The following is a 14,703-nucleotide window of genomic DNA, read 5'->3' on the forward strand; positions in this document are numbered from 1 at the left end:
CATCATAATTTAATCGCACTTTTTCTTCATTGAACATGCTTTATGACTTGAAAACCTTCCCGTCATCCATAGAACAGTTTACTTGATGTGAAGTTATTGTAATTTATAGAAATGAATCCTATTATGTCAGAGACTTAGTTAAAAGAAGGATTATACAAGCTTCTGCAAATGGTGTTGCCCTGTATCTTTGTTTACATTCAAATGTTGTCATGTGAGCTCGTTTCTTTGACAACTTAACTGTTGTTTTATTCTATGTTGAGTTCCTTTTTTTGTGACCACTTTTTATTCATGTATCGCTTTGTGTTTTCTAGTATCTGCTGAATGTAAACTTTTGATGATTGACTAAGATGGTATGTAAACCTATTTTTCTACTTTGTTGTTTTGGTACCGTTATCTTAAAAAGACTATGCACAGGTTATTGTATTAAAATTTTTGACTTCATCAAGTGTGTAATCTATATATCATTGCAACTGGACTCCACTCTTCCACTTCAGGCTATCTGCAGGATATAATGCATTGCTTCCACAACTGTTTCGATTGTTTGAGCAAAATAATATAAGGAAAATATGAACAGCAGGGTGTACACACTGCTCTATATTGGTTGCACACTCCACAGAGAACTAGATCACGCAAATGCAAGCATGCACGGAGACATGTCAGATTGATACGGTGCATACTGAGCTCTGTGTCCCAGAGCAGAGTTTAAGGGGAGCTGGTGCCTTGCTCAAGGGTATGTCAACAGTAATCATTTCTGTTTAACAGCTAGCTGCAATTTTTTTCCCTCCCTTGCCTTAGCCTTAATAATATAACAACAACAACAATAATAGCAATAATAATAATGATATGAATAATAATGATAATAATAATTGATGAAAACATAATTTTCAATCATTAAACAGAGTAAACAAGGTAGACCAAGTGACATAATGTATGACACTACTCTGAACTTGAAAAAATATAACTGACCATATAACACACATTAATACAAAACATGAATTACGGCATTGTCTGACTATCGCCTCTGCTTTTACAGTCTAATACCATTAAATTTCACTTTTAGCAATCCAATTATGTCCATTCAAAAATCTGAAAATTCGAAAAAGTGGGTAATTATTTAGTTGACCTCTGTCCACACTATGCAAACTCCACACAGGCGGGGCCGGGGGTTGAACCCGGGTCCTCAGAACTGTGAGGCTGACGCTCTAACCAGTCGTCCACCGTGCCGCTCAGAAAATGCCAAAAAAAAACAAAAAAAAAAAAAAAAAACAATGCACCAACTGATCAATTTAAGATTACAATTAGATTTAACTGAAGCTGCAGCTCTAAAATATAAATGGAATGGACGGAAAACGTATGTCAATACTGATGCTTTTGTCTTCCCCCCTTTACTGAATTGGATGTCCAAATGACAACTGTGAAAAGGGTCATTAAAACAACAACACGAGCAGTGACCTAAGACCTTTCCACAGTACTGTGTATTTTACTTGTAAGAGCACAAATGAGAATGACTGACATGGTTATGCTCTGAAGGCAATGAATAACACTGAGGGCAGAGCTGCAGTGACGTAGGAGTCATTGCTCCAACCTGCTCTTCTCACAGTGTGCTCATCAGACATTTTGCTTCAGACAAGTGAGCTGCAAACATCTGACCGCAAAACTTCTCCGGAGAGCCCTTCAGAGTCGTTGGGCACTTTGTCTTCCTCTACTTCAACAGGTGGGGAGCCTTTTCACCACATAATAATAAGCTGTGTGTGTGCATGTATTGCTGTGACGTCTGGTTGTGTAATGGCAGATCCCAGCATGCATCCTGTAAGTGGTGTCATTGGCTGCCTCGCTGTGTTGGGGGCTCTCCTGTTACTGCCCTTGACATGTCTCAGCACCATGTTGACCGTGATCGGAATCTGCATAGCCTGGAGGGCCCCTTGGAAGTTCATGCATGTGGCTCTACACACCTTCAAAAGAGACATCATGTAATTTACATGTGATTTCTTCTCTTTCATTTGCGACTTTCTCTTGCAGTCCAATTTACTCACATTCCTCCTTTATCATTTCCTGATAGGTGTTTGATTGTTATCCTGCGAGTAAGGTTTGCAATGTACCAAAATGCCAGAAAAAGGAGAACCATACCTGCTTTTTTTGCTAAGACGGTCGCACAGCACCCAGACAAACCAGCGCTTATCTATGAGCCCACTGGAGAGGTGAGCACAGCCACATTATTTTCAATTCTTTGTATGCATCAACTGGGCATTAACTGCCCGGCCCGGCCGGGAGGGGACAGAGTAAGGCCGTTGGTAGTGTAAAGGTTCACATAGCTGATACCCACTCAACGCGCTGTTCAGAATAATTAATTAATAATTAAGCCCAATACAGTTTGTTGGCTGTGGCTTTTCTTCTGGTACTTCTGCCCACATTCTGACAACTTGCATGCTAGGTTGATTGAAGACTATAAATTGTCCATAGGTGTGAATGTGAGCATCAAAGATCATTCATCTATATGTGCCCTGCGATTGACTGACGACGAGTTCGAGGTGTACACCGCCCATCATCCAAAGTCAGCTGGGAGAGGATCCCGCTCACCCGCAACCTTAATGAGGACAAGGTCTATTGAAAATGGATGGATGGATATCGGGCCATTGGCAGCATGCTAATTTGGTGCTGCTGCTGTGGGGTCATTTCCCACTCAATGTCCAAAACACAATTACTCTCTGATTGAAGAAGAATAGTCCAGGGTGTAGTCCATGATTCACTCCCTCATGTTAGTGGGCAATATGTTTCATAACGAATCACAAATGTTTTTTTTGTTGTTGTTGTTTTTGTTGTTGTCTGTGGGGTCATAACATGACGTAAAATAGGTCATAGAGAAGAGAACCACATCCAAAAATAAGAGAGTATACTAGTTGTCCTCCTATAACAGGGGTCACCAACATGGCAGCGGGGCTGTTCTAAAAATACTGTAGCTCACCAGTGATGGGGCATTGTGATTTCCTTGGAGTGTGATCGTTTGAAAATGTAAACACTTGCAGATGTATACAAATAGTCTTTTATATTAACATTTATCAGTTTCCTACCTTGTTGATATTTATTGCGAGGAATTGTTAACCTGATCAGTGTCTTAACATAACATCCATTTTCTGAGCCGCTTCTCCTCACTAGGGTCGCGGGCGTGCTGGAGCCTATCCCAGCTGTCATCGGGCAAGAGGCGGGGCACACCCTCAACTGGTTGCCAGCCAATCGCAAGACACACATAAACAAACAACCATTCACACCTAGGGGCAATTTAGAGACTTCAATTAACCTACCACGCATGTTTTGGGGATGTGGGAGGAAACCGGAGTGCCTGGCAAAAACCCACACAGGCACGGGGAGAACATGCAAACTCCACACAGGCGGGGCCGGGGATTGAACCCCCGTCCTCAGAACTGTGAGGCTGACGCTCTAACCAGTCGACCACCGTGCCGCCGCAATAACATATAATTAAAGTAAATTTGAGTGAATTTGTTATTTTAGAAGTAGCCCTTTGCATTTTCAAAAAGGTTGGTGAGGTGACCTCTGACCTACCGTATATTCCCTATGTAAAAACACCCATTTAAAAACTGACCCCATCTTCAAAAGCACTTCAAAATGAGGCTGGATTTGATAATAAGTTGTTTTCAATTTCATAACATTGATTGCTTATTTTGTTGTTTTCAGGTCTGGACTTTCAGGGAACTGCAGGAACAATGCCATGCTGTGGCTCACTGGGCGCTGACACAAGGGTGGGCAGAGGGGGACGTGGTGGCGTTGTACATGGAAAGCTGTCTTTTATTGGTGGCTTTGTGGTTGGGTCTCGCTATGGTGGGTGTGGAGGCTGCGCTCATCAACTACAACCTGCGGTTGAAATCACTGCAGCACTGTGTTAGTGCGTCCAGGGCACGTGCGTTGGTGTTTGGCGGTGAGCTAACTGAAGGTGGGAAAGTTGATTAGCCTTTTTATTAGGTACATACAAAATCTAATGAGATCCAACACAAGAACTATATGAATAATTCTGCCTTTGCAAAAATTGTAGTGCTCACATTATATATTCATTTAATAATATACTGTATAGGCGGCACGGTGGACGACTGGTTAGAGCGTCAGCCTCACAGTTCTGAGGACCCGGGTTCAATCCCCGGCCCCGCCTGTGTGGAGTTTGCATGTCCTCACCGTGCCTGCGTGGGTTTTCTCCGGGCACTCCGGTTTCCTCCCACATCCCAAAAACATGCATTAATTGGAGACTCTAAATTGCCCGTAGGTGTGAATGTGAGTGCGAATGGTTGTTTGTTTGTATGTGCCCTGCGATTGGCTGGCAACCAGTTCAGGGTGTACCCCGCCTCCTGCCCGATGACAGCTGGGATAGGCTCCAGCACGCCCGCGACCCTAGTGAGGAGAAGCGGCTCAGAAAATGGATGGATGGATGGAATATACTGTATAGTATATTATTCTGGCCAATTTACTGCATGTTGCACAATAACATACTAGATGGACCAAAATATTACAAACACCTCTCAATACAGCTCTTGTATTGGATTAGATTGTGCAGTTGTACCTACTGCTGCGGTCATAGGATCATAGGGAGAAACAATGACGACTTTGATTTTCTTCCAGCTGTGTTTGCGGTGAGAGATTCTCTGCACTCCGACATGGTTTTGTTTTGTAATGGTGGACAGACAGGTGACGAGAAGCTCGGTTGTCTCAAAGCTGGGAATCTTGATGAACTGCTGGCACGTACACCCAAGCACCCACCCAGCTACACACTCAATAAGACATTTAACGGTGAGTCTCCTGCAGTGTGGGTCAGGTTAAGGGTGCGATTGTGGTGCCAAAGCTTGCTAATGCATATCATACATGTCACAAAGTCGGAATTGCGACACCTCCATTTTGTAAAGCAAGTTTCTGCACGCAGAGCAAACACGCACACATTTTTACTTTCCAAAAGATCTCCATGGTACATTTTTCATCCTTTGTCATTCATGTTAAAGTTTTTTCAAACATTTGTTTTCTACATTTTCAAATTAATAATTAATTTGTTTGTCTTCTATTTTGACCTCTTTTTCACACAACATTCCGAACTTCATGCTTGTCAAGTCTTGGCCTGTATAGCCTGTCAGAAACATTTGAGGTATTGACGAAGAGACAACCCTGTAAAGGAATGATGGGGGAGGTCTGCTAGCAGACCACACAGAAGTATAAAATACAACCCCAATTCCAATGAAGTTGGAACGTTGTGTTAAAATACAGAATACTACAATGATTTGCAAATCATGTTCAACCTATAGTCCCAAGAATGAGAAAGAATTCCACCTACAAAGCTTCACCAATTAATGTCCTCAGTTCTCAAACGTTTATTGAATGTTGTTAAAAGAAAAGGTGATATAACACAATGGTAAACATGTCCCTGTCCCAGCTTTTCTGGAACGTGTTGCAGCCATAAAATTCTAAGTTCATGATTATTTGCTTAAAACAATCAAGTTTATCAGTTTGCACATTAAATATCTTGTGTTTGTAGTGTATTCAATTAAATATAGGTTGAACATGATTTGCAAATCATTGTATTCTGTTTTTATTTATGTTTAACACAACGTCCCAACTTCATTGGAATAGGGGTTGTACTTGAATTGCTCTACATTTAATGCTATAATATTGTACCTTCCACTCTTCTGGTAATCATTTCTACAAGAAGTTGGAAATTCATCCAGAAGAAAATTTGTGAGGTCACCTGAAAGAGGCTCCAACGGCACACCATCTCTGTTGTAGTTCATCCCATAGGTGTTTGATGGGATTGAGGTCAGGGCTCCCATGTACTTCCGTACCATGTACTGCCTTGCCCAAGCTGCTCCAACAAAGTTGGAAGCATACAGTTGTCCAATCTGTTTTGGTCAGATGAAGAATTGGATTTCAACTCTGAACAAACTTTGACCGATTGATTGATTTACTGATAAAAGACATGCCTCAATACATTTTCCTCATGTACTGCATGCATTTAAAAAAATATTTCATTGTAAAGGTTTATGGTGGGTTCAGCTATTTTCCTCTTTCTTCCCTGTCACTGCATGTAGACAGACTTTTCTACATTTACACATCTGGCACAACAGGAATGCCAAAAGCAGCTGTGGTGGTTCACAGTCGGTAAGTTGACGTGAGAGTTCAAAGAACTGCAGAGGTGCCAGATGTCACGGAACGCTATGGAAATCACTCAACGCTGACTCATCACAGCCACCGATTGTTCCGGATATTGGGCACACCTTTTTCAAATATTGTTGACTTATGTTGTATAGAGAATATCTTTTTCTATAGATAAAAAAAAAGAACCCAAAATGCATATGATTTTCACAGACTTTTGTTGTAGCACCAATAATTATTGGGCGCTACAAAAAGCAAATGTTTGTGATTAAGGTGCTAATCAGGTTTATCACTGATACATGGTACTCACTCAACATTTTCCTTCCTAGCTATTACCGCATTGCTGCGTTCGGTTTTTATGCTTTTGGTTTGCGACATGATGATGTCATCTACAACTGTCTTCCTCTATATCACTCTGCAGGTAAGACCATTTTGCAAATTAATTTGTCTAACAATTTACAGTACATGTGTATTTCTGTCCATTTCAGTTGAACAATTTTCTTTTTAAAAGACATTGACCAAATTTCCTGTTTTTCCTTACCCAACACAAAGAAGGATGTTGAACTGTAATTTAAAATGCCTGTGAATATTCTCATTCATCCAGGTCATTTGGGGCATTGAATTGATCGCAACTGGACTGTTTTGTTTGTCTTTGAAGATGTTTCGCCTCTCATCCGAGCAGGCTTCATCAGTGTTTGTGTGGAAGACTCAAATATGTATGCTCCATCTTAGAGGCATGCCCCACACCACGTATGGAATCATTCTTTCGTCAGTCCACCAGAGTCATTGGGTAGAAACTCCCTCATTGATATTCCATTCAGTTGTAAAGTGGTCGTGGAGTTACTTAAGGATCAAGGAGGCCGTGTTGTTTATTGGAGGTTGAATTACTTTGGAATGGACCAAAGGAGTTGTAAGTAGGGGATAGGTAATGTCGTAAGCCCCTTCCTCTGTTAAGTGATGGGTTTTCCACCTTGCTGTATATGGCCAGGCCTCTCTCATTCCTCTTTCAAACCATTTGTGTTCCCTGTCCAGAATATACACATATTGTCCTCAAAAGAGTCTTGACCTCAGCTGTCTATGTGCACCTCCAAGAGAAACAATCAGAATGACAATCGTCTTTATTTGCCAAGTATGTCCAAAAAACACACAAGGACTTTGTCTCCGGTATTTGGAGCCGCTCGAGTACGACAACAGACAGTCAATTGACAGGGAACACTTTTGAGACACAAAGACATTGACAAAAACAGTCACTGAGCAATAAAAGGTTGCTAGTTATCTGGTAATGCCGGTACAATTTATTTTATTTTATTTTATTTATTTTTTTGGACAATTGTGCAAAAAGATGCCTCTAGCACTTAGAGCAGTTCGAATGACTAATCTCGCAATAGTCCGGTGCAATGATCATTGTGCAAAGGGCGCCGAGACTTCAAGGAGTGTATGCAGTTTAAAGTTAGTAGCAGTGCGATAATCTGGGACAATGTTGATTGTGCAAATGTTGCAGATACTCCTCAGTCAGTGCGCAAATGGGGCAGATGTTACTCTGGCATGAGTGGCCAGTATTGGTCAACAACAGATATGCAAATAGAGCAGCGTGGCGAGACTACTACAGTTAGTCCACGAGTAGTATATAATTGGCCCGACAGAAATGTGACAACAAACTCAAGACAAAAAAAAATTGCAGCATGTTGCAATTGAATTGTAGGTTAGCTGTTTAAGAAGTTGATTGCAAATTGTCTTGTCTTAGTTCTGGCAGTGTGCAAGTCCTCAAGGGTGGGTAGGGGGGTACCGACAATCTTTTCAGCAGTTTTGATTGTCCGTTGCAGTCTGAGTTTGTCTTTTTTTGTGGCAGCACCAAACCGGACTGTGATGGAAGAACACAGGACTGATTCGATGACCGCTGTGTAGAACTGCCTCAGCAGCTCCTGTGGTAGGCCGTGCTTTCTCAGAAGCCGCAGAAAGTACATCCTCTGCTGGGCCTTTTTAAGGACGGGGTTGATGTTGATCGCCCACTTCGGGTCCTGAGAGACTGTAATTCCCAGGAACTTGGAGGTCTCGACGGTTGATACAATACTGTTTTGAGGACATTGGAGCATAAATACAACCCCAATTCCAATGAAGTCGGGACGTTGTGTTAAACATAAATAAATACAGAATACAATAATTTTCAAATCATGTTCAACCTATATTTAATTGAATACACTACAAAGACAAGATATTTAATGTTCAAACTGATAAACTTGATTGTTTTGAGCAAATAATCATTAACTTAGAATTTTATGGCTACAACACGTTCCAAAAAGCTGGGGCAGGTGGCAAAAAAGACTGCGAAAGTTGAGGAATGCTCATCAAACACCTGTTTGGAACATCCCACAGGTGAACAGGCTAATTGGGAACAGGTGGGTGCCATGATTGGGTATAACAGGAGCTTCCCTGAATTGCTCAGTCATTCACAAGCAAAGATGGGGCGAGGTTCACCTCTTTGTCAACAAGTGCGTGAGAAAATAGTCGAACAGTTTAAGGACAATGTTCCTCAACGTACAATTGCAAGGAATATAGGGATTTCATCATCTACGGTCCATAATATCATCAAAAGTTTCAGAGAATCTGGAGAAATCACTGCATGTAAGCGGCAAGGCCGAAAACCGACATTGAATGCCCGTGACCTTCGATCCCTCAGGCGGCACTGCATTAAAAACCGACATCAATGTGTAAAGGATATCACCACATGGGCTCAGGAACACAGAACAGAAAACCAATGTCAGTAAATACAGTTCGGCGCTACATCCGTAAGTGCAACTTGAAACTCTACTATGCAAAGCAAAAGCTATTTATCAACAACACCCAGAAACGCCGCCGGCTTATCTGGGCCCGAGCTCATCTAAGATGGACTGATGCAAAGTGGAAAAGTGTTTTGTGGTCCGACGAGTCCACATTTCAAATTATTTTTGGAAATAGTGGACGTCGTGTCTTCAGGGCCAAAGAGGAAAAGAACCATCCGTACTGTTATGGACGCAAAGTTCAAAAGCCAGCATCTGTGATGTGATGTGTTAGTGCCAATGGCATAGGTAACTTACACATCTGTGAAGGCACCATTAATGCTGAAAGGTACATACAGGTTTTGGAGAAACATATGCTGCCATCCAAGCAACGCCTTTTTCATGGACGCCCATGCTTATTTCAGCAAGACAATGCCAAACCACATTCTGCACGTGTTACAACAGCGTGGCTTCGTAGTAAAAGAGTGCGAGTACTAGACTGGACTGATGTGTGGCGCATTATGAAGCGTAAAATACGACAACGGAGACCCCGGACTGTTGAACAGCTGAAGCTGTACATCAAGCAAGAATGGGAAAGAATTCCACCTACAAAGCTTCAACAATTAGTGTCCTCAGTTCCCAAACGTTTATTGAATGTTGTTAAAAAAAAAGGTGATGTAACACAGTGGTAAACATGACCTGCCCCAGCTTTTTTGGAACGTGTTGCAGCCATAAAATTCTAAGTTCATGATTATTTGCTCAAAACAATAAAGTTTATCAGTTTGAACATTAAATAGCCTGTCTTTGTAGTGTATTCAATTAAATATAGGTTGAACATGATTTGCAAATCATTGTATTCTGTTTATATTTGAGTTTAACACAACGTCCCAACTTCATTGGAATTGGGGGTTGTAGTTGATTCTTCCACACAAACAGTGGCTAGTGCGTCCTAACTAAGCCTTGTTGCATGAACTGATGAAGCCTGCTCGGATGAGAGGCGAAACGTCTTCTAAGACAAACAGAACAGACCAGTTGCGATTGATTCAATGCCCTGAGAATGTAATTTAAAATAATTGTCATTTACAATAGCAAACAGTTATAGCCTAATGTACGTGCTTGCAGGAACTATCATGGGTGTAGGGCAAAGTTTGCTCTTTGGTTTGACTATTGTCATCAGAAATAAGTTCTCAGCCAGTAGGTTCTGGGATGATTGTGTTAAACACAACTGCACAGTGAGTACATTGTCATGTCTAATAACTGATAATTGCAGAAAATCTTTTATTTTTGATGGTGTTACTACTCTTGATGATTGCATTGTACTGTACTGTATATGCAGGTAATCCAATATATAGGAGAGATTTGTCGATATTTGTTAGCCCAACCGACTCACTCATCTGAGGGACAGCACCAGGTCCGTGTTGCCATTGGTAACGGCCTCCGTCCATCCGTGTGGGAGGAGTTTGTTCGGAGATTCAGAATAAAACGGGTTGGGGAATTTTATGGCGCCACAGAGTGCAACTGCAGCCTGGTCAACATTGATGGAAAAGTGAGTTTCTGTGCATTACAGTGTCTTTGATTAATATTTCCTATCTCATTTTGCTTATATTGTTTCTTGGTCAGGTGGGCGCATGTGGCTTCAACAGTCGCATCCTGCCAAGCTTTTACCCCATCAGACTGGTCAGAGTGCAGGAAGACAGTAGAGAACTGCTCAGAGATGTGCAGGGACTCTGTATTCCCTGTCAGCCTGGTAACAATGAATACTTGTACACATGCTGTGTGCATGCACAACAAGCCACGATCGGGTTAAAAATAGACTCGATCGTCCCTTCATTTGGCACAGCAAAAATCACAAATATATGAGAGGCAGTCAAAAAGGAATGAGACCAATTTAATTTGACCCACTAATCATTTAAGTTTTTTCCTAAATGTTAATGGTTTGTAGTATTAAAGTTATTTGAAGGTGTATTTAAAAAAAAAAGTTTTGTTTCAGCTTGTCCTTTTGCTGTCAGCCATTTTGGAAATGTCGTCATTTTTTGGATGCCCATCAAAAACAGACATCTGTGATTGAATTTCTTGCTTTGGAAGGGGAACCTGCACTAAACATTTTCAAAAGGTTGCAAAATGTGTATGGAGAAGCTGCAGTAGGCTACAGTACAGTTAAAAAGTGGGAGTACAACATCAAAGGCGAAGAACGAGTGTGGCAGCCCAACTTCAGCGGTTAATCCTGGGAATACTGCTAGGGTCGAGGCACTGATCCGTAGAGTCGCCATTGATGACGTCACCATCATGTGTCATCATTGATGACGTAACCCTAACCTCATACACATTTTGTCAACCTTTTGAAAATGTTTAGTGATGATGGTTCCTCTTCCAAAGCAAGACATTCCATCTCAGCTCTCTGCTTCTGACAGCCATCCAACAATGACCTCATTTCCAAAATGGCAGACAGGAAGAGGACAGGCTTAAACAAAACTTGTTTTTAAAATAAACCTTCAAGCGTAAGTATTTAAACTACAAACCATGAAAATTTAATATTTTATTTATTTATTAGGTTAAATTAAATTGGACTCATTACTTTTTGACTGCCCCTCCTAATATTGCCTGCTTTGATTGAAACTGTCAGTGAGGTGTTATATATTTGAGTGATTATTATTTAGAGTTGGATTATTTATATCTGGTTAAGGTTTATAACCCTGTACTGTATGTGTTAAGTTGTAAATTTTGATATAGCACTTTTAATGGATTGTATTCCACAATCTTGCAGGTGTACTCAATATTATGGCCGACATGTGAATGTTGTATACGGGACATGAATGAACGTCTCTCTTCTTTCCTCTGTCTGACTCCAGGTGAACCAGGGATGTTAGTGGGCCACATCAACGATAAGGATCCACTCAGAAGATTCGATGGCTATGCTGATCAGGATTCCACCAATCAGAAAATAGCACACCATGTCTTCAAGACGGGGGACTCAGCCTACGTCTCAGGCATGATGCCATTTGTCATTTGCTGAGTCACATACTGCAAATAATGCTTCTGACTGAGACAAGTGAGGATGATTCAGACAGAGTTGGAACATGTCTGAAGTGTTTCCCAACTTTCAGCCATTGTGGGACAGCTCAGTGTCTTGTGCATGGGAAAGCAATGACTGTTGATGATTAATTACACAAAAATAATAGAAAATACAAAATTATGATACACTAAAGGAAGTGAACCATTCAGGTGAAGTTATTGGTAATATTGTCTCCCGACTGAGTATAGCACACAGGGGGCAGAGATGTCAGAGATTGCCTAATGTCAGCAGGGATTGGTTTCTTTCATTTACAATCACTTATGTTGCCTGGTTAACAATATTCGTTCTAGTTAGCCCAAAGGTTTTTGATGGGGTTAAAGGTCAAGGCTCTCAAATTCCCCTACACCAAGCATGCCTATATGGACCTTGCTTTGTGTACCTGGAACAGAATAGGGCCTTTCCCAAACTGTTGGAAGTACGGAATTGTCCAAAATGGGTTGAGCCAACCCTAATAGATTATTTAATTAGTAAAGTCGTTTGTCACAATGATTAAGATTTTATAGCGTGCGTCTAAACATGACCAGAAGGCTTGTCTGTGTTCATGAGTGGGCGGTACCTGGATGACACGACCTGACGTGACTTGCCAAGAACTATTTACTTGGCAGTATATGTAGCAATGTGTCCACAATACAAAAACATAAATAAATCAATACATTTTTAAAAATCCATACTTTCTTTTTTTGTGCTGTGTTGTGAGAAAGACAAAAATTGGATTTCCTACCTGTAAAATTCTGTCTCGTCATCTCTCAGGTGACATAATGGTGATGGACGATTACGGCTATATGTACTTCAGGGACCGCTGCGGCGACACCTTTCGCTGGCGAGGGGAGAATGTTTCCACCATGGAGGTGGAGGGAGTCCTCAGTGGCCTGCTGGGACACACTGATGTCGCTGTCTATGGAGTTTGTGTGCCAGGTGGGTGCCAATGCAGCGATTGCGCAATGATACAGTCTATTGGAAGAAATCTAATATACAATATATCCAATATAGCCAATCTTTGAAGACCTAACCCATGTGGTCTACTGAGGCCTTTGCTGCAACTTCCAGATGTCAGTCCTTGTTAAATGGGACACTCAAGCCATACAGTCTGTTCCCACTCTTACGATGCTAGATGGCTACATGTTTACATGACTAAAATCATACAATAAAAACTATTTTAAGCTGAGTTCCAAGATCCCCTGAACATTTCATGTGCTAAGCTATCTCGCATGCTTTGGCATTCGGACCCTCCGGTGTGGATTTTTCAATTCAATTAACCTACCATCCATGGGGGGGTAGGAACCCAGAGTACCCGGGGAAGACCCATGCATGCCTGGGGAGAACATGCAAACTCCACAAAGGGGAGGCCGGATTTGAACCCGGCTCCTCAGAACTGTGAGGCAGAGGTGCTAACCAGTCATACCGCCGAGTCTGAATGCTTGTTTGTAAATATGAGCCCTGTGATTGGGTGTCGTCCAGTCCAGGGGTGTACTTCGCCTGTTGCCCAGTCACCTGGGATAGGCTCAAACTCACCAGCAACCCTAATATGAGGACGAGCCTTAAAGAAAATGGATGGAAGCATCAATAGCAACCAAAATGAGAGAAATACAACCAAAATATACAATGAGCTCTTGAGTGAGCTCTTAATAAGGCCACAACATGAATACTGTAAGAGAGCACACGTGTTTTAGTCAATGCTTACTTATCCCAGCAATATAGTCTAGAGCTATAACAAAAGGAAAACACCCATGCTTCACATTGCCGGCATACAACAATTTAAGATAAAAATAGACAAAAATATGGATGGTAAAATTCCAAACAAACTGAAATTAGTGGTCTAGAAATACCCACAGGCCAGAACTGTGCACAGCTGATTAGCACAAGCGGATGGTAAGCAATAGTCCAGTGCAATACAAGAGTATTTCAACACACAGGCATTTGTAACGGGGGTCATCCGTGAGGTTTGAAGCCGCACGACCACCGTCCCCTGAGTTGGGAGTCGAGTGCGCTAACCAGCTGGCTAAAAACACAAGCTATCAACCCACTGACCAACGCTACTCTTAAGGCTTCCGAGAAGTGAGGTTTGACATGTAATTTTGCACAGAGAGCTGGCATCCATTAGACATAAGCGATACTATACAGTACATCAAATCTTTTGTTTTTGTGAATTGAGTGCTGCTTTACATAGCTTTCTTGTCACAACTTGTGAATATATACAGGTGTGGAGGGGAGGGCTTGTATGGCAGCAATAGCACACGAAGAAGGCCAGTTTGACCTTGATGCCTTCTTGTCCGTTGTCCAAAAAGCCCTCGCCCCTTACGCTCGTCCAGTCTTCCTGCGACTTATGCCAGCTGTAGACACTACAGGTGAGACACCAGTGGAAACTCAAGACACTACACACACACACGCATGCACTTACAGACAGACAGATACACACACACACACACACACAGTTGGGGGCGTGGGATCTCATAAGCTTCTTTTCTGCTTCCTCAATAGGCACCTTTAAGATTCAGAAGATGCGGCTGCAGAAGGAAGGTTACAAGTCACAAAACTCCAGAGAGAAGATCTATTTTCTTAACAGCCCTGTCAGGCGTTATGAGGCTGTCACTGATGAATTGTATGACTCCATCATGGCGGGACGTGTGCGTCTATGAGACTGAAGAGACAGACATTGTTAACCACAGCAAATGATTTCTTTTTTTGTATCCTCACGGAAGGGATTTAAGACCAATAAAAATGGAAATATGGAAATGA

At 41.8% G+C, this 14,703-nt stretch overlaps 1 protein-coding gene across 5 annotated transcripts; it reads left to right on the forward strand.

Annotated features, from left to right (window-relative positions):
• The first annotated feature begins 10 nt into the window (after nt 1-10).
• LOC133476295 (long-chain fatty acid transport protein 1-like) lies at nt 11-14,703 on the forward strand. Of its 5 annotated transcripts, none has more exons than XM_061769476.1 (15): nt 11-350; nt 1,627-1,714; nt 1,793-1,970; nt 2,060-2,198; nt 3,691-3,946; nt 4,624-4,791; nt 6,075-6,144; nt 6,468-6,559; nt 10,017-10,126; nt 10,231-10,440; nt 10,515-10,641; nt 11,744-11,881; nt 12,718-12,882; nt 14,166-14,312; nt 14,446-14,703. In XM_061769476.1, the coding sequence occupies exons 1-15, from the start codon at nt 348-350 to the stop codon at nt 14,601-14,603; spliced, it is 2,049 nt and encodes a 682-aa protein (XP_061625460.1). In that variant the 5' UTR covers nt 11-347; the 3' UTR covers nt 14,604-14,703. The 5 variants fall into 5 exon arrangements, with proteins under 5 accessions (XP_061625460.1, XP_061625461.1, XP_061625463.1 ...); XM_061769477.1 differs by having other exon boundaries at nt 3,691-3,931; XM_061769479.1 differs by lacking the exon at nt 10,017-10,126 and having other exon boundaries at nt 6,079-6,144.

Source organism: Phyllopteryx taeniolatus, chromosome 4 (assembly GCF_024500385.1).
Source record: "Phyllopteryx taeniolatus isolate TA_2022b chromosome 4, UOR_Ptae_1.2, whole genome shotgun sequence".
Classification (NCBI taxonomy): domain Eukaryota; kingdom Metazoa; phylum Chordata; class Actinopteri; order Syngnathiformes; family Syngnathidae; genus Phyllopteryx; species Phyllopteryx taeniolatus.